The 20,159-nt window shown below is 40.3% G+C and overlaps 2 protein-coding genes across 5 annotated transcripts in view; one reads left to right on the forward strand and one right to left on the reverse strand.

Moving 5' to 3' along the window:
- slc44a5b (solute carrier family 44 member 5b) overlaps window positions 1–12,963 on the reverse strand; it is a 35,045-nt gene extending 22,082 nt beyond the window's left edge. For 2 of the 3 annotated variants that reach the window (XR_009129978.1, XM_058074494.1), the window contains exons 1-2: window positions 12,722–12,962; window positions 137–185 (exon numbers count right to left, since the gene is read on the reverse strand). Coding sequence is in view for 1 of the 3 variants with exons in the window: in XM_058074494.1 (XP_057930477.1) it covers window positions 137–185; window positions 12,722–12,758 (86 nt within the window). In the remaining 2 variants the exon portion in view is untranslated. Of the gene's footprint in view, window positions 1–136; window positions 186–12,721 lie in introns of all 3 variants that reach the window. The other variant, XM_058074495.1, reaches the window with a different exon arrangement.
- Window positions 12,524–19,401, forward strand: st6galnac5b (ST6 (alpha-N-acetyl-neuraminyl-2,3-beta-galactosyl-1,3)-N-acetylgalactosaminide alpha-2,6-sialyltransferase 5b). 2 transcript variants are annotated; one of them, XM_058074505.1, is made up of 7 exons: window positions 12,524–12,651; window positions 13,972–14,065; window positions 14,808–14,902; window positions 14,989–15,198; window positions 17,045–17,454; window positions 17,585–17,692; window positions 18,844–19,401. In XM_058074505.1, exons 3-7 carry the CDS (start codon window positions 14,888–14,890, stop codon window positions 19,091–19,093), a joined length of 993 nt encoding a protein of 330 aa, XP_057930488.1. In that variant the 5' UTR covers window positions 12,524–12,651; window positions 13,972–14,065; window positions 14,808–14,887; the 3' UTR covers window positions 19,094–19,401. The 2 variants fall into 2 exon arrangements, with proteins under 2 accessions (XP_057930488.1, XP_057930487.1); XM_058074504.1 differs by lacking the exon at window positions 12,524–12,651 and having other exon boundaries at window positions 14,617–14,902.
- The last annotated feature ends 758 nt before the right edge of the window (window positions 19,402–20,159 follow it).

A 20,159-nucleotide genomic window follows, 5' to 3' on the forward strand; every position in this document is an offset into this window, starting at 1 on the left:
TTGTGAGACCAGAATGTGACCATTAATTAGCCGCATCACTGTTTCAGCTGCAGGCTTCAAAGCGTGAGAAAAGTAGCAGCGTACACGCTACACATTACGGCCATTGAAATAGTATGATAGTGACGATAATCAATACCTGTTATGAACTGGACCTCTGAACTTCGGGTCAAACTTCCGTGGCTCACCTGTAAAACAAACAGAATAGAGTCAGGTTAGATTCGACAGAACAGAACACAGGAAAGGGAAGTGAATCTCGGATGTTATTGTGGCTTCTTTACGTTCACACAGAAAGCCAACATTGCGGGGTTGACTTCAACTAATTTGCCATCAGGAGACGGAATGGACAGATGAAGGCTCCATGTCACTTTTATCTTCTTGTCCTTGCAGCTATAAAGCTCAGCTTGAAGCCATTTGATATCTATCCTCTCACTCACTTAAGTCTCCCACTTATTTGAGTCTAAAAATGGGAGATGCTTTGGATGGAGTGTGAGAATTCCCGAGCCAAGCACATAATGTCAGTAGACCAGGTGCTCACTGCAGCATTTAGAGAGAGAGCTGGCATTGAGCGAAAGAGGATGCTGCTCTGTTTAAACGGGAAGGGTTTAGAAACAAATAGAGAAAAATATGGGGCTGCACAACATGGAGAAAAGTGACCAACAACCCTTCGGCATTTGAGTTGTGAGGATGAAAAGTCAAAACCATATACTACATATACGTACATGTTGCCATGCGGTGAACGCTACATGGAACAAAGACACAAACCATTCCTCCGTGTATGTGAGTGTGACAACGCCGCTCTGTAAAAGTATATTTTAAAAGCCTTTTGTGAAATGTAATTTGGTAAATATAGCAGATTATAAAATAAGAATATTGTGAAAAAAATAAATAAAGAAAAACTAAGTTCTGAAAACTTTAAACTTAAAAAGAAGCAGACAGCATTTTGTTTTGGAATATAGTCGTCCTTTGCTACTTCGCTGTTCAAACATCGCTCCCTCACTCTGTCATTCATTCATTCATTTTCTAGCGCTTATCCTCAGGAGTGTCGCGGGCGTGCTGAAGTCTATCCCAGCTGTCTTCAGGCGAGAGGCGGGGTACACCCTGGACTGGTCGCCAGCCAATCACAGGGCACATATAGACAAACAACCATTCACACTCATTTGCATTCATACCTATGGACAATTTGGAGTCACCAATTAACCTAGCATGTTTTTGGAATGTGGGAGGAATATTTTTGCGATATCGATCCAATACCGAACATTGGTAACAATATTGAGCGATACCAATTAAAAAGATCAATACTTGGGCTTCAGTTGGTTTCCTGCCCAAATGCAGCAGTTTAATTGAAGATGCAACTTGGCTGTGTGAAAATCCATGCTGCTTGAACAAAGAATTGTTTATATGTAATATAATATTTCTTGTATATTTGTTGTGGAGTAAGGAAGTGCAATGTTTCCAAGTGATTTTCTGTTTCTGAACAAAAACTTGTATTGTGTTAATAAAGTATTTTGTATTTACTTACAGTATAAACTCAAATTACTTCCTGAATTTTAACTGATTATTAATCTAATCTGGTTTCCTGCACAATTAATTCAGATTCAGAAGTATCGGTATCAATATCGCCAACACTTGCCCTGTATTTACTTGGCATCGGATCGATACCAAATCTAGCGGTATTGCACACCACTAAAACACACACAAAAGCAGTCTCTGAGAGATCAATTTGCAGTCATGTTACATTAAAGGCTATTCATTCAATGATAGCTAACGTTAGTAGCTAATTTTGTCAAATTGTGAGATGGGTGTACTCAACGCAGGAAGAGGCAGGATATAATGCTATAATGGATAGATTCCAGTACATCTTAAAGTTGAACCCACAGCATAGGGTCCCTATGCTGTGTCACAAAAGATGCCCAATGAAGTCCTGACTTCATGCATGTTCTTTAATGCACAGCGTTTAGTGTCCATTTTAAGAATAGCCATAAGCAAACCACACAAAGTATATATATATTCTTTATTTTTGGTCCAGAACCAGAGGTGTGAACAGAGCCTCAAGTTATTTTAGTCCATTATAGTCTCAGAGAGTTAACTTATGCTTTGAAAAACTTGTTCACCCCAGAGGTTGTTGCTTAAGTCGTCAACTCACATTAGAGAAACATTGGCTGGGCTAGAGATTTAAGTAGGAACTCTTCAAGTTTATAATTAATAATAGAAATGAAGGGACGGAAAAACGTCAGGCAAAGCCAAAAAATACTCATTTAAAATGTGGGACATTCAGGAGCAATTAGATGTGAGTGGAGTTAGTGGAGAGTTCTGGGTTAAGGGATTGAACACTCAAGAGAATGCACGCCATTAGGGGCTCTGAATGTGATCAGTAGAACCCTTAAAACTACTTTTGTATTTTCTTGTATTTTTAAGGACGTATAGAGGACCCATGTGCAGTAAATTAGGCCAAAAAGCCTTCCCTGGCTGGGGCCAGCTGCTGCATGCAGAACCAACTAAAGTCTTGTAATTACAGAAACAATATTTTTAGAAACAATATTTTAATACCTATTTTATTATTTTATTTCTAAAATGCTCTTTTAGTTTTGGATTATTACTTTTTATTTTTACTAGTCTGTGCAGCACTTTGGAAACTCTGTTTATAAAATGTGCTATATGAATAAAGTGGATTGGATTGGAAACAAAACACTACCGGTATTCATACAGGAAAAAACAAAAACGTTGATATTTCCACAAAAGCTCTTTTTAAAGGGTCCCTGACATGATTATTTGGAATAACATTGTCCGCTGTTGTGAAGTGAACGGTAAATTCGCCAATATTACATTTATAATTAATTTACAGTTTATAGACACGATGAGCTCACCCTCGCAGCTCAGCCTCATTTCTGGAAATGACATCACCTCTCAGCTAAAGCAGAGTAAACAGCAGAGTTTGCATGTTCTCCCTGTGCATGTTTTCTCTGGGTACTCCGGTTTCCTCCCACATTCCAAAAACATGCTAGGTTAATTGGCGACTCCAAATTGTCCATAGGTATGAATGTGAGTGTGAATGGTTGTTTGTCTATATGTGCCCTGTGATCGGCTGGCAACCAGTCCAGCGTGTACCGCGCCTCTCGCCCAAAGCTGGAATAGGCTCCAGCATACCAGCGACCCTCATGAGGATAAGTGGTAGAAAATGAATGAATGAACAATGTAGAACATAATTACAAACAATTGATAACATATTTAATCAAAGATGGTGAATCATGTCAGGGACCCTTTAAGAAAAGCTGAAATTAATCTGGCAAGATTTTTGAGTGTAGGAGAAAAATCAATACTGAATGAGAAAATTCAGGCTTTGGTGCATTGAAAGCATCTATACCTGAAACATCATGAAGATATACGTATTGAAGCTCCATCCTGGCTGGATGTAAAACGGTTTCAAATGAAGCTAAGTGTAGAGCAAATGAGAGAATTAATAGCATGATGTAAGCTACATGTCAATGTTTGGAAAGGAAGAGACAAAAATAAGATGGATTCAAAGATTGAACCCTGAGGTATCCCACAAGAAATATCATTGAATAAATCAATCAAAATCCACAATGGACAAAAAAAAATCAAGATTTTACAAGTTTATTGAGCACAACCGTTTCTAGATTGGTCTGTAAAATATGTGCTGGTCCCCCACTGGGCATGATAAAAATAAGTTTGGCCATATGGTGCCGGCAGAAGTCCCACAGCGACCAATGAGATTCAGTGGGGGGGGGAGGACAGATTGTGAGTCAAGAAAGAAGACATTTGTACCCATACCCATAGTAATTATCTTTCATTCCTTCAGAGTTGTGGAGTTGGTCAGTAGTATTAGCAAGAGCTTGTGGCACCCGCACCCACACACGGATAAACAGAGTGTTCAAAGTCATTACAGCATCAGAGAGGACAATACTAATTTGTATCAGCACCAATAGGAGGGAAAATTAACTTGCAATGTTGACAAAATTGAGAAGCAAATGGATCAGCACTTTTATCCGTGCCAACATTTAATGGGTTTTATCTTGGCTAATGGACAAAGAAATTGTGGACGCTGTACTTTTTCCCTGATGATTCAGCTAACAAACAAAACAAAAAAAAGAGTGACAAAATGACATATAGTGTAGGTAATTAGGTGGTAATGAGGGAGGGGATGGCCACTGATGCCAGGCCACCAGCCGCCTCTGCTTTAGCTGACAGCTGTTTGGCATGTACCGCAGTCTGAAAAGCAGCAGTGACTGTTGGTCAGGCTGAATGGAGCACTGTAGTCAACATTATTTGGAAAAAGCCTAGCAGGCATGCTACACTGAAGCAGGTTGTGTGCGGCTTTAGATGCTGCTTGCTCACTGGATGGATGGATATGGTGCTCTTTTTGGACACTGTCATAACTCCTGGTAGCTAAGGTAGCTATCTGAGATGTTAAGGCCAATAAAGGATTTGTCTGGAAACATGACTCCAAGTACAATTTGTATTTGAATATGCCACCTACCAAAAAAAAGGAACGCAAACAAGTCCAGACCTGTGGTCAAATGTATAAAACTGTGTATTTACATGTATAAATGTGTGTTTCTGTCAGATGTATAAAACTCCCCTTACGGACTGTATTTTCCCACATTTGTTTTTCCTACAGACACATCAATCATCATGAAATTGTCTTCTGACCTTGCCCATAATACACCATAGATGCCTTGCAACACACCCACAATTAACTATTTTTGTATAAATGGTAGTGGAGTGCGATATCACTAGATTTGGTATGGATACCAAGTAAATACAGGTCCGGTATCACTGATATCAATAACGACACTTTTTACAATTAAGGTGGTATCATCAGTCTGAATCAATCTAAATCTGAATGAATTGGGCAGGAAACCAACTGGATCTGGATCAATCCGCCCATCACTAATAAACATGACAGGATTTAGTTTAATTTTGAATCGAGATGACGGAAGCAAGCAAAATAAAAAACGAAAAAGAAGAGGCGCAATTCCAAAGATTGTCAAATGGAAGATATGGTGGAAAAATGTTAAAAAGAAAACATATTTTGTATGGCAGTATTTACTCGGCAGACCGCTCAATCGTGGCACCAAATCATGATAAATACTGAACAATCCCCTCCCGCCTTAAATAGGTTAAAATGGCGATAAACAAGGCTGACATCACATTAGAAAAGTTAGCATTAAATAAATGTGCTTTACAATTTGATACAAGAAACTTTTTATACAAGACTCTGAATAAACATTTTATATTTTATATTATGAATTTAAATTTTCATATAGCGATACATACCCAAAATATTGTGATACATGCTAAGGTCCATATCACTCAACCCTACTGCACACAATAACTGTGTGCCATGAGAGGAGGAGAGGGAACCCCAGCGCTCTTTCCACTGGATAAGCACTTGGCTTCCATTCTGAGCCAAACTGCCAACAGTGGCAATGTGCTGGATGACATGGAGGCCAGAGTATTAAAGCATCGCAGCCCATTTTAATCTTATTTAAATCTTGTTTAATTTCATGAAACAAAAATTATACACTTACACATTTAAGTGTTATTTTGTCCTTTCTAATCTATATAAAATGACTGTGTATAGGCGATGCATTGTCATAAGAATGCATGCTAGCAAGCACACCCACAAAAAGTAAAGTGAGGGTAACAAATTTGTAGGTAGTCCTCCTTCTTCATGATAAGACAATGATGCTAGACAATGATGCTACCACCACCAACCATACTTGTCAGATTCTACATTGTTCTTACTTTCCCAACTTTGGTACATCAATAATTCTCCTTCTTCCAGCTTCATTGATTTACTTGGACTTTCAATACTCCATTAGTGTATTGGTCAATGAAATTATTTTTAATAGTGGCAATTGCTCTGAGACGGCAAGGGAAATTCAGCTTCCCCTAAAATGTCCAAACTGGGAAAACATACACTGCAGTGTGTACATTTAATTGATGAAATTATACGTATACTGACACGACTTCGTTCTCATTCATCCCCGCAGCACCGCCACAGCGCTTTTTTTTTTTAAGCACAGTCAGACGCTGAGCGTCTACCGACTTCGATGGGAAGCTTAGAGTGGACAGGCGGAATCCCTTTTTGATTAACAGTGAAACGAGTGAATCAGCGATCTTCAAGTATGAATCTCCACCAGAGCATGTTCCAAGAATTTCATTTTATTGTTGGCCGGAAAAACATAGCTCCCCCTCCTTGAATGACCAGCAGCCGCCACTGATTTTTAAGTGATTACGTTTATTATGACATGCAGAGTTGCTGAAAACGTGAATTTCTCTTTGAGATGACCTAAGTATCGATCTATCTGTAGTCGTGTTTGCCAGAAGTTATTAGAGGTTGGCTCTGTCACCTTAACAAACATTCGGCACCACTAATATTTAGGTGATTGTGTGTACTGTACACTACATATATAAGAACCTGTATGTGGACTTCTAATGCTCTGTAAATTATAGAAAAAGCCAATACAAATGTAAATCGTGGACTTTGGTGTAGAAGAACCCTGACAGCCATGGTCCAACATCCAACCTCACAAATAGGCACAAAATGGAAAGTCTGCTTGCAACTCCTCCCCGCAACCGTGCAAATCCATCTAGTATACACAAACTGTACACATCACCATGGCGAGACAGTCATTACTGTGGCGTGGTTCAGCTATCCAACACAGGCCTCTTTCATAGGGCAGTCAGTAAGGCAAACAGCTCTCACACTGCAGGTGATGTACTTGAGTTGTGTCCACAGGGTATTTTTTTTTCCCTCAGAAAAACTTTCACAGTGTCACTGGATATGATGGCTGGAAGATGCAGCTACAAATTCAAAAGTGAAAGTGCATACAGGGAATGATCAAGTAAATTCAGCATAATAAAAATGATGCAGCTCAGCGGGATGGAGGCAGCGTCAAAAGTAGTGTTGTACTGTATATTCATTCATATTTGATGAAAGCACTTCTGCCAATTTGCTGTGGACAACAACACCAAAAACACTTCTTTGGGGGCTTTGTGTTTTCCTCTGGAATGTATTGAATAGAAATGCCATTGAGCAGATAGTGAAGGAGTGTGGAACATGCCAGGTGCCTCCATGCACGACAACCAGACACTCTGAAAGTCACCGTCTCCCGTGAAACACACAAACTGGCACACACACCAACAACACAATAAATAAATATGAGAAATGACTCAAAGAGTGCAGCAGCTTGAGAAAAACAAATGTAAAAAACATATTTTTTAATCTGCTGAACTTAACGTTTCCCCAATGTTAAAGGCAAACTTATATATATATTATAACGATTATTGACCTGAATATAAGACATAAGGCATTGAATCTGAAGCATTGATGGGAACGGGGACTAACTATTCTACCGGGATCGTTATTTCGATTCCTAGTTCTGATGTTTACTTCACTGACCAGAATAAATAGCAGCAAACACCAACAAAAAAGATATCAAGATAAAATATCAACACAAAAACATCAATCTGTGAAACTGGAAGATTTGGCATCTGTGAAAGGGGCAGATTGTGCATTTCCCAGCATGCTTTGCTGAAGTTAAAATGGTCACAAAAAATTGCCTACAAAATTAACATCATAACATTTATATTCAAAGTGAATGGTTTGCTACTTAAATACTGGTTGCAAATAGCCCTGTAAAATAGTAAAAAGTTGATAAAAAGTTAATATCATAAAAAAAAACATTGAGAAATTCAGACATTTAATAAAAAAGAAAAGAAAACATGCAAATTTTTGTGACCCTGCCTTTTAAAACCATCGGAATCGAGAATCATTAGGGACCAGAAACGAAAAATCTGAACGGGAACCGGAATCATTCAAATTCAAACAGTGCCCAACGCTATAAAACAGTTGGGGTGTCGAGAGACACCCAACTCACGAGACGAGACAAGAATCAAAACAAAAACTTTCCATTTGAGTATGAATCAAATATTACACAAGTATGGACACAATCTAACAAATCAGATTTCACTATGAAAATTCTTAGTCAAAGACAGCCCTAGGAAATGGATCAACCCCATATTCCAAGTGTCCCAATACTTGTGTCGACCAAATAGGTTGACACGTGATGCCATGCTTGTTTAATACCACTGTTGAGGATTAGCACCAAATGTGCCGAGCATATCACTTTTTGTGTACTTGCATGGACACACAGTCACACACCACTATCACACAAGTCTCCTCCACTTCCTGTTGGAGTCCACCTCGGAAGCAATCACTGCAGCTAAGAGGCACCAGATGGCTCTTTTTTCCCCTCGCCAAACATTAAGGATGTTTCAAGATAATATCCATCCTTTTTTCCTCCCCATTGCCCTTTCCGTATCCTTGCACATATGCACTCCCTCCAGAGAAAAGCACAACCTTTTATGTTCTTGTCTCCTTACTGAGACAAGACCTCAACATCCTGGATCTGTGGTTTAAATTTACTTAGCTGCATCGCCCCACAGGGATCTTTTCAAATATTAGCAGGCTTTAGAGGCCGATGTAGCCAGAAATCTGTCTTCTTTTAAGTCTACTGGATCATCTCTTAACAGTACTCCAACAGCGTATGGTTTAAAGAGAGAAAAAGAGCTGACATCCTCTTGAAAAAAAAAAAATAACACAGGGATCCGGGTTGGGATTTGACCCCCAAGAGGAGCGTTGTTAGCATTTGAGAGTGTCAGCCGCTGACAGTGAGCCTGCTGCTCTGCACCGAGTAAAGCGTTGTTGCTGCCATGTGACCTTGTCTCCTTCTGTGGGAAACCGGGCTCAGCAGTTGGATGTAGCTAACAAAAATATTACCTTCTGCAGTTCAGTATAAACAGTATATTGCACACTGCATGTCACAGTCAATCAGCACCAATCTATTGTGTTACTGCAACACGAGTGAGACAACTCAATTAAGAAGGTTAATTGTGCCGTCACAGTGTTCAATGTATCAACTAATGGAGCATTTTGTGGAGTCACGGTGTGAGCTAGTAGGAGAAATAGTAATGGGGTAATCAGTGCCACTCTCTGACCGCTTCTGGCTTATGAATATTACTTGAAAGGTCCCTCGTTATGCAAAAATGACTTTTTAATAATGTGCTAATAGTATATGTGTTCCGAGAGACTGTTTATGAGCACCAAATGTGATAAAAATCCATTATCTCCCTCACTTGTTTGCTCCACTTTTAGGATGGGTACAAGACCACCTCTGACCCACTCATAGCTATATGAGCAAGTCCTGTGTATACACCCACCACTTCATGATGACAAAAAAAAAGGCTTTGCAAAACTTCACAGCAAACTTTGAAGACATTTTATGAGTACTTACCAGAAAAAAAATTGAAACATTTTGTTTCAGGTTCATTGATAAAGTAGGTTCCAGGCTAGCCAGGAATCAAACGTGTTATAGACAGTGTTTCAGGCCACCCAAAAAGCCGTTTCTGTGTAAATGGATGAAAGGCAGAAAAGATCAAATACTTTACTGTTTTGACCTGAAAACGTTTCCGTGTGGATGGCCTCTTAAATTGTCTACATTTCAGAATAAGGCTACATTTTGGAAAACACACTAAGTGGGACCTCTGAAATGTATTTACATTTTTTGAAAAATAGTTTTATATGGGTTACATGATGCTGCTCTGTGACTATGCTTGTACCTTGTTATACTGTAATGAAGGGTCAACGGTATACTGTACCCTTGAATTAAGAATCCTGTGGATGCTCTATTCCTGAAATGACAATATTATCATTCAGGGACAGGGTATAGGACGTGACCAATTATTTGTACCATTCATTCACATAAAAAAAAAATCGTCAAGTCTGGTGCACAGTTAATTAAGAAATTTCTCGCATGGGCAGCTTCCCTAAATCCTCACACTGAGCCAACACAGAGGCTGTCACACTGGCTGAGGAGGAAATTACACCTTTACACCAATCTTAAATGTGACTGTTGTGATTTAAATGAAGACAGATGACCTAGCTTGAATTGATCCTGCATCTGTTTTTTCTTTTTAATCTCTTTGTTTTAAGGTCAAATTGAAATTCTAGTCTAGACCACTGCTGACAGGTTACAGACATGATTGGCAGAGCATGGCGTCATGAGAAGTAAGAGGGGACATATTGGGTCAGCACGCAAAGAGGCACAGTTGCTCTCTGCATCATGACAACAGCGCAGTGTCACTCAGACACAGCAGAGCTACTATACTGTAATTGTCATGCACAACTTGGGAGCAAGACCGCAAGGTGGAATGAGATGTGGAAGACAAGAAGGATGCTGACAAGACACAAAGGAATGGAGGCAGAAATACAATAATAAAAGCATCCAGTAATTTACAATAGATGCTTCAACCTTGAAGGTCCATAGCTTTTTCATGTACTATACAAAGCAAAAGATGCTTGTCGAAATATATTTTTTCAAGAATAGAGAAGAAACAGAACAAAACATGAGGTAAAATATTTTCTGATTAGAGGTACAGAATCTGATCAGCGTTCAGACACGACTATAGTGCAGCCCAGCCTTTGGCTGGTCGGAGTCGTAGCTACTTACTATAGTGCCAAGCACAATCCTGAGCTTGAAAACCCACTTCTGTCGTAATCATCCCCTGTTTGGGAACACGTTGCCTTCTTTTTGATGTGTGTAAATGAACACAGAAAAGTGGATAGAACAAACGCAGCGTGCCAGCATTGTTCGATAGAGATCAGGAATGGGGCAACAAGCTGGAACTATTAATGCTATACTTCAGGAAATAAGGACTTTTTATTTCCTAAAAGCATAATAATTCACACTGTTCAAACTGTTACTATTGCACTTGTCTGCATTGTTAATTAAAAAAAAAACTGTTATCAACTATTATATATTACTTCTAGGTCTGCCAAACAATTAATTTTTAAAATAGAATTAATCACAGTTTTGAATTAATCATGATTAATCCACATTAGCAACTATGTCTGAAATATGCTAATTCTTACTATATTTAATGAACAGAAAGATCAATACTAGGACAGGACGTAAGAGCTCCAAATGAACTGAATATGTCAATCAAGCGAAAAGATACCCCACCACTCACTTGTCTCTTAAATAGTAGCAGAACATTTCAGTCACACTTTAAAACATGTTATTTTGAGCAATGGGGGATTGCGGTCAAAGACATCACAAAATTTTGGGTATGTTTCATGTTTTTCTTTATCTTCGTGAATATTTATACACACACACACACATTATAAAGCCATTTTTGTCATGTTTGGAGTGTGCTGGAATGCAATCTGGCCTTCTTGTAATGACAATGACGAGTGTCATGCCCACTAGAGACGTGTGTGAGTTGGAGATACATACAGTATACGGTGTTGGACTTGTACTGCTGTTGATGTGCTCAGGTCAGAATGAAGTTATAACAAAGCGGCAGACTCTCCACTGTGCTTTCATCTGCCATCATAACAGAGAGGCACGCTTGCTTTGGTTAATTACACAAAACATTTAACATAATTAATAAAATACACTAGTTACTACTGTTAACATGTTACTTTTGACAGCTCAATTTTTTAAAAAATAACTTTACTTGACAATTGTATCTTTTTTTTTTATTTTAACCGAACCATGACCTTAAAACTGGGTATCAAACCGTGTTTATGATTGATTCAAGTCAGATGTATTGCAGTAAAAGCAAGTAGTTGGGGTTGGATTGATTAGCTGTGAGAAATGGATTGGCTATCCTGCCAGTCGCTGTATCCTGCGGCCATATTACGTCATTGTCCATAGTTGACAAATACTGGACTAATGCCAAGTGACAACATGTCAAATCTGTGGGCTTTGAGCTCTACCTATGAACAAAACCATGATGTAATAGAGCCACTGCATTGTTACTAGCTTCACCGTGGATCATCCTTTGTTGTGGAAAAAAAGAGACATTGTGGACTGTGTGTGGCATCTGGTGGTCATAAGGGATTATGTTTTGATAAAGAACATTAACACTCAGACAGGCTAATGCACAGATCGTCTGACTGCATATTTAATTCACAACTAGACGTTCTGTGCTTAATCTTGAGCAAGGATGCGAAATACAGCACAGCAGCTTACAAATTCCTCAGTATATGGGGGGCAATACCATGGCAATAGCTGGTAGTTTTAGCCACAGAGCAGTGCTCGAGGTAAACTGTCTTCCATCAAAATTAAACTAAGAAATTAATTTGATTATAAAAAGAAATTCAAGAAACATTTAATGAATTCTGCCTTTGAAAGCACGGCTGGCACATACTGTATATCAGTATATCAGCTTCTAACCTATTTTGTCATTTTAATTTGTGTGTGTCAGAACATCAGTGGTGCATTCACTCCGTAATTATAATAAAATGCACAAACTGCTGAACTTGATTGTTGGCACCTACATTCGTGATACCACTATACTCAATGCTGCCCGTTTTACCAAAATGAGTGAAAAAAATAAATATAACGTTCAAGACACAATAGAGTAGCCACTTTATGGTTGATCAGTTTAATAAATAAAATAATTGTAATAGTTTGTTTTAAAGTTGCCAGGAAGCGAAAGTGCGCCGCTGAAAGCACTGGTAACATGTTTTAATAAATAACTTGCGGTTCATTGGCTTCTGTCCTTTAGCAACCTGCTAACATTCCTTCACTGCTGACTGTCAAGCAATAAGAGCACCAGGTAGGATTAACGATGCTTTTGCTGGAGGGTGGCGGGTATGATGGAAGTAGACAAACAACAAAAGACTCACCGTAGTAGATGGAGGGGATGTCTGTCTTCCGAGCCATGACACTCAAGCGGGACCAATACGTTCTGGACCCGGGGACCGCATAAGACGAGTCGAGTGGGGGAACCGCCGTGGACGTCAGCCGAAACAAAACCGCGGCGACCAGGCGGCACTTGCGAGGTCTCGGTCAGTGGGTTCACCAGAGGATGCTCGCTTCGGCCACGCAGTTTGGAGCGTCAGTCTTGTTTACAGCCCGACGTCATTAATTATTCCAAAATGGCCTTAAAGGGTCCGCCGGAACATTTTCTTTGTTGGGGGTCTTGTTTCTCGCCTTTACATCAACTACCGCCTTAAATGTGGATAGAATGAATAATCACAGGTGCCAAATAGAGGAATTTGCAAACAAACATTGATACTATTAATTTTTCAAAATTGTGCTAATGATACAGAAAATAATATAGCTTTTGTTTGTGCTTGGAAATGAAAGTCACAGAGAAACACTGACCCCTGCTGGGCTTTGCGGATCATTGCATATTTTCGTCGTCTTTTTAAACAAAGACTTGCATGGTTCTGGTGTACAAATAAATAATGAACACTATTTCTGAGTCTGAACTCATAAAAAAATGCCCTACTCAGGGTGAATAAATCAAATTCTAATCTACAGGCATTGATGTTGGATTTATTATACCTATTATAATACCTGAAGGGGAAATTATATTTACACGCTGTATATATTGTGCTACACACCACATAGAACCAGGACTCACACACACACACAAGCGAGCATGCAAGAAGAAATATCAAGAGTGAGGGGGCATGCAAACAACCCCTGAGCTGAGACTACGCAGGGACCCAGTGCCTTGCTCAAGGGCACATCTACAATAGTCAGTAAGCAGACATGCATCTCTCCAACAACTAAGTGCCGTTAGTTGTTGATTGGGGTTCCAACTGGGCTTCTGAAGTCCAAATTCTCACAGACTGAGCCAATGGCACCTGAGGTTTGATACTGATGTGTCCAGTGACGGTGCAGGGTGCTCAATTAATATTGTGATCCAACCTGGATGATGCTGTAATTGTGAGGCATGATCTCCTTTAAATAGCAAGATAACGCTATATTTTTAACATGTCGGTCAACTTGTTCTGTACTCTTGATAGATCTAGGAAGAGTACATGTTGTCATTTTCCTGATCATTGACAGCATGTCTTTTGTAATGTGTGTTCAACAATGTGTGATGCACTTGGGCTTTGATGCTATAAATAGATTTGTATCACAGCAGAACCAGATGGACCCTTTTTCCATCGCTCGACTGCCTCTACTGCAGCCCTGTTTTGTCCTCATCTCTGTGTCACTTCAAGTATCCCACAAATGTGAGTATACCCCTCACGTTTAATCAAACTGCAGTTCATTGAGGGAAACATGAATTCCAGCATGGTGGTTTTCCAATATGGTAAGGAACTCAAAGAGAACAAGCTCCTTGCTGAAAAAGCTGACAGTGAGATGGTGCAGTGGCTAAGTTTGTCTCCTCCAGACCTCAAGTGGAAGGAAGTAAGGTGTGTCAGGTATTGAACATCCACCAGTGATGTCGTTATGGAGGAGTGTAAGAGTATCCCACGAAAAACGTGCAGCTCTTATGAATTCCATGCACAAGAGGATTAAGGCAGTGCTAGATGGTAATAATGGACACCATGCGTACAAATGTGACTGGTTTACTCACCTTTGTGAGATGCTATGTATCGACTATGCCATGTGTTCTGCAGAGACACATTATTGATACAGCAAATCCAAAATATACACAGATGAAGGACAGTCATGCATATTATAGTGCTATTTACAGATCCATGTGAGATAAAGTCTTGTTTTGACAATATTTTGGTAGATTTGTGTCATTTAAACCTACCCTCTCCATCCATATATCCAGGGCAATACATTGTAGTTGCCTATACATATACACATGGACTCCTATGAACCCTCAGTGAACCCAGACACACTAGGTCCAGATTCAGGTATATACGGAGGAGTTTAGGATCACGGGGAGCAGAGCAGAGTGGAGCAGTTTGCATGGATGAGGGGTGGGAGAGCATCAGTGGAGCATCGCTTCTCTCCATGCAGCTCACTCAGGTCCCACTCATGCATTCTTGGGAGTCCCGAGGTTTTGATAAGATGAAGAATCCTTGCTTGTGTGGAGGAAAATGAGGACACGCATGGTAATATATATATACACACACACACCTTTTACAATTTTTAATATGTATGCATAAGGACTCAACATAATGTTTGTCTGTCTCTCTAGTGCCAAGGAGTTAGTGGCATCATCATCATCATCACCATGGTTACCAGTTTGCTGGTGGTGTACAACAAAAGAGCTGGTGGGAGATCAACATCATCACCATCATCCTGCCATGAAGAAGGTCCTGCATCTGCCATGGAGAAGCCAAAGAGACCACAGAGACCCTTGCTCTCATCAACACTTGAGGGCTACACAGGTGTCATAGACCGCAAGGTAAATAATATGGACGTCTGCTCAATATTTTGGATATTATAACTGCTTTTCCACCTTCAGATACCCATCCTTAGTAGTAACTTAGTAGTAATAGTACAATTCATTCATTCATTCATTTTCTACTGCTTATCCTCACGAGGGTCGTTGGGGTGCTGGAGCCTATCCCAGCTGTCCTCGAGCGAGAGGCAGGGTACACCCTAGACTAGTCACCAGCCAATCACAGGGCACAGATAGACAAACAACCATTCACACTCACATTCAATTTGGAGTCACCAATTAACCTAGCATGTTTTTGGAATGTGGGAGGAAGCCGGAGTCCCCGGAGAAAACCCACGCATGCATGGGGAGAACATGCAAACTCCGCACAGAGATGACAAGGGTGGGATCGAACTTGGGTCTCCGAGTTGTGTGGCCCGCGCGCTAACCACTCAAACACCGTGCAGCCTAGTACAATTCAATGTACCATTTTAACACTATTGCCTGATATAGCCAGTAGTACATTTAGACATTTACACTGCAGGTATGTGATCGGTATTGGTATGGGACGAATTCACTCATGGATTATTGGGATCGGTATTGGTAGCATAAAACCCTGATCCCTAGTAGTTATGTAACAACACATGTAAAATAGATAGCAGATTGCAGTAGATTAGCTTTATGGTAACACTAAAATAGCTACAGTTCCTATGATGCTTAGAGTCCAGTGCCCAGAAGTGAAATACATACTACATGTTTTGATAGTCACATGCAACTATCGTGTTTTGACAAATAGCAAATCTGTAATTTTGGTGAAATGTAGAATTACTACAGCTTTTGTGTGGACATTAACACAGCGGCAGCTGTTCAACTCAGTTGAAAAAAAAGAGCCACACGTCACAAGCAAGTGATACACTAAGGTAAATTGGATTGTAAGGTTTATAGTGTGCATAAATGCTTGTCTCAAATTCCACCTTGTGCACTGCCACATCCATTTGATCTGTATTATCATTCACTGTTGCGATGCCATAGTTCACTTGTTCTGACTGCCCTACTGTGACACCCCGATCTATACTGTCAAATAGAGGACTTGGTATGTCTGCATATGTGATTCATACAGTATTATTTCGTATAATGTGATATTTAGATGCAATCCCCTGATTTTGTCTGAAATTGTCTTTTCGCTTTTCTGTATATATACACTGAAAATAGTTTGCAGCCCCTTACTTACATAATACAAAGTCACCCTAATTGGTATTCTGCCATCCTTTAGGTGTGCACAGTGTAGGTGTACATGCATAATGTCTTTTACTGGCTTTAAGGCCGTGCCCTAGTTTTGCAGAGATCTCTGCTGTAATAATCATTTCTACGGCTTTAAGACCTTACAGTGTGGATACATTGTGCGTAGCATCTTAAATCCAGGAGGAGCTGCTGCGGAATAACAAAACATTTAAAGAAGCCTCAATGCTCCATCCATGTACTGTAACACTGATTGAATGACAGATGATCTCTGTTTGGGAGCCAACTTAACTCTGTACTTTATACATTCATAATTCATGTGCCAGTCATAAAAGATTAAGCAACAAAAAACACTGAAAGGAAATCTAAATTCCAACTATAATTACTGCTTACCACCTCCCACATCCTTCACTACTGCCTCCTTGTGAAACCAAATACTGTGGACAGGTTATTCAATGTCTGACCTGACAGACCACCTACTGATGGGTCCACTCTGCTCTTTGTCAATACCAGAGCAAACAAGTGAGGGAGATTATACATTTTTCTTATGTTTGGTATATATAAACACTTCCTGTGGCATTGATTCGGGGCAGTAACTATAATTAAAGTCAATGTGTTTGGTCTTGAACAGACTCTGAAGATGCACTGCAAGACATGCGCCCTCACCACCAGCTCCGGCCAGCTCATTGGCAGAAAGAGGGGCAAAGAAATCGATCACTCGGAGTGCGTCTTCCGCATGAACGATGCCCCCATCATTGGCTATGAGCAAGATGTTGGCCAGCGCACTACTCTACGTATCGTAGCGCATTCCAGCCTGCAGAGGGTGCTGCAGGGACAGCAGGAGTTGCTAAACGCCAGCCAAGGGACAGTGTTCATCTTCTGGGGGCCAAGCAGCTGTATGAAGCGGGATGGCCGAGGCCACGTGTTCAACATTCTGAAGATGTTGAACCAGCAGCTGCCCAGCCTTAAAGTTTATATAATTTCCAGACTCAAAATGATGGCATTTGATGACCTTTTCAAAAAGGAGACTGGCATTGACAGGTAAACTCTTCATGTAGTTTGTTGGTGATTTGGTACAAAATGGAGACTCTTGATGCAGTTTTTATATTGAATCTAATTATACAGTAATTGATTTGTTAACACAATATAAAGGTCTATCTTACTTATCCAGGAAAAGCTCCAACTCCTGGTTGAGTACCGGATGGTTCACTATGGCCATCGCCCTGGAGCTGTGTGACAGGGTCAACGTGTACGGTATGGTGCCACCTGATGTCTGCAGGTACAATGTCATGGGCGTCATGGGGTCAATAATCGCATCACTACATATTGGAGCTTACAGAAAAATAACAGGCAAGACTGTCGAGGTGGAAGTTTTAACAAATTTTCACCCTTTTGTGTGCAGCGGTTCAGGAATAGAAGTTGGTTGGTTAGTTAGTTGGTTTCCACAAACAAACACAGACACGTATTGGAGATACACAGTTGTAAATTATGGACATTAAATCATAGAACTGTAATCCTACAACGCCTGTGATCCTCCATAAATATGTTTTATCTGCCATTTACTGCCCCTGTTTAAATGTGTCACTTCCTGTTTGAGCCACTCATGACAAATAGTGCATGAAGAGGAGCAGATGGTTTATTCTGTCACAACCCCGCTCTGATGGTGCTCTCCTCTGCCTCATTCATCTTTAATAATGTCCTCAACCTGCAATGGCAACAGAACAAAGTCAAGAGAGGCTTTGTCACTGTGTAGTGTGGATGGTTCAGTAATCATAATAAAAAATTATAAAAAAGAGACACGACCAAAAATTTAACTAGGTTATACTTTAGAGTAGTCAGTGTAGCCGTATTTTTATTTTATTTTAGTTCATTTTGCAATGGTTATGCATGACAATGCTTGCTTCATTCATTTTCTACCTCATTTAGGCAATTTTTTTTGTCAAATAAAACAGCATGATTTATTCATGAATATATGTTTGAAAAACCGTGATAGAGTGAAGTCGCAAAATTCAAACTGCAATGTGGCATGGAACAGCTCTACAACAGCCAAAAATCAATATGCAGATCAAAAAGATCCGCTGTGGCGACTCCGTAATCGGGAAAAAGCCAAAAGAAACAAACAGATTTCTGTCTCAGATATCAATAGATAGCTACTTGCTTTCCCATATACAGTACATGCAGCTCCAGGCTTTATTTTAAGATACTGTCTATAGTGACATATAAAATATTTTGCATACAGCAACAATTACTTTCAACACATATTTGTCTAGTCACCCTGCCTCTGTTACGGCTCTGATTAGATCTAGAAAATTAACAGGTCATGATCATATCCCCCATTCTGAGTCTGTGCCTTTTATACAGAACAGCAACATCAAAAGAAGTTGGGAATATGGCAGCTTTTACTGATGAATTTCCTCTCATTCACTGTAGATCTCCCTCCCACCACTCGGTGCCCTATCATTACTACGAGCCCTCCGGCCCCACTGAGTGCCAAATGTACCTGTCCCACGAAAAAAGCCGGCAAGGCAGCCATCATCGCTTCATCACAGAGAAGATGGTGTTTGCTAACTGGGCTCGGAGACTCGACATCCACTTTTATCAGCCAGACTGGAAGCCTGCAGAAGAGGCAACCGCTGTCATCAGCTCCAACACACCAATCCTGAATGGATCCGGACCCTGAGATCAGAAGCGTTCTGTCAAGGCAGTTTGGCAGAATTGGATCATCCCATGAGATGTGTTCAACAAATTAATATTAAGTTTTGTTTTACTGGGATTTTATCTTAAGAGATGATTGCACTGTGGTTGACTCGACTTCAAACATGTTACACATTTATGTGTTCTAGACTACAGAGCACACATTGTCCTCTTTTCTTTTTTTGGAAGTGTGCCGCTTTTTAATGACTTGAGGGAGTTTTAAACTTAGACCTACACAGAAGATGACCTGTTTTTATTTCTTTTGTTTTTCTTTGTGTGGCAACTGAAAATGTCTGCTACAACTCAATAAAAATTATTTAGAAATACACAATTGCTTGGACTATTTTTCCTGCTCCCAGCAGAGCAGCAAAAGGACAGGGAGAGTGGGCAGGAACAAGGTCATTTACTGCTGACACTCAATAAAGGCGGTCACATCTTTTCCCTTTCCTCTCCATTATCATCCGTGTTTTGCTTCTTGTGTCTCTTTTAAGAAATACTTTGAAGAGCCTCATTCACACTTCTCTTCAAATCAAACTCATGGAAAATCAACTGGTCTATTCATGCAATTGACAAAATCTCGACGAGAAGCTTGGGTTTGGGGGAACCTGTCTCCCCTGATGGAACACTCACCGCCGGTTAAGTGATGGACAATTGGGGGAAGTGGAAGGTCACATGCCTGGTAAATCTTTCAGTGAAGGATGCCAAAGATGTCCCGTTCAGAACCATAATAACAGGTCTGCTGCTGATTAGATTATACACTGCCCTGGTGTATCACGGAATTCGGAAAACGCGCCCGTCATGATTGATGGATCAATCAAGAGGCCAGAATGGACAGAGTAGCCGAGTCTATTGGAATGGATTCCCATTCCAATGGGAACTAACCCAAACAATCTAACTAATCTGCATTCCCCCAACCCCATATGCTACATGCACCCTCTCCCCCATCCTACACCTTCGCCACTTTATCCCCCCCAGTGCGGACAAGCGCGGTTGGCAACACACACAGAAATATTGTTTGTATAGTTGGAACACCGCCACCCCCCTTTCCCTCT

This window comes from Doryrhamphus excisus, chromosome 5 (assembly GCF_030265055.1).
Source record: "Doryrhamphus excisus isolate RoL2022-K1 chromosome 5, RoL_Dexc_1.0, whole genome shotgun sequence".
Classification (NCBI taxonomy): domain Eukaryota; kingdom Metazoa; phylum Chordata; class Actinopteri; order Syngnathiformes; family Syngnathidae; genus Doryrhamphus; species Doryrhamphus excisus.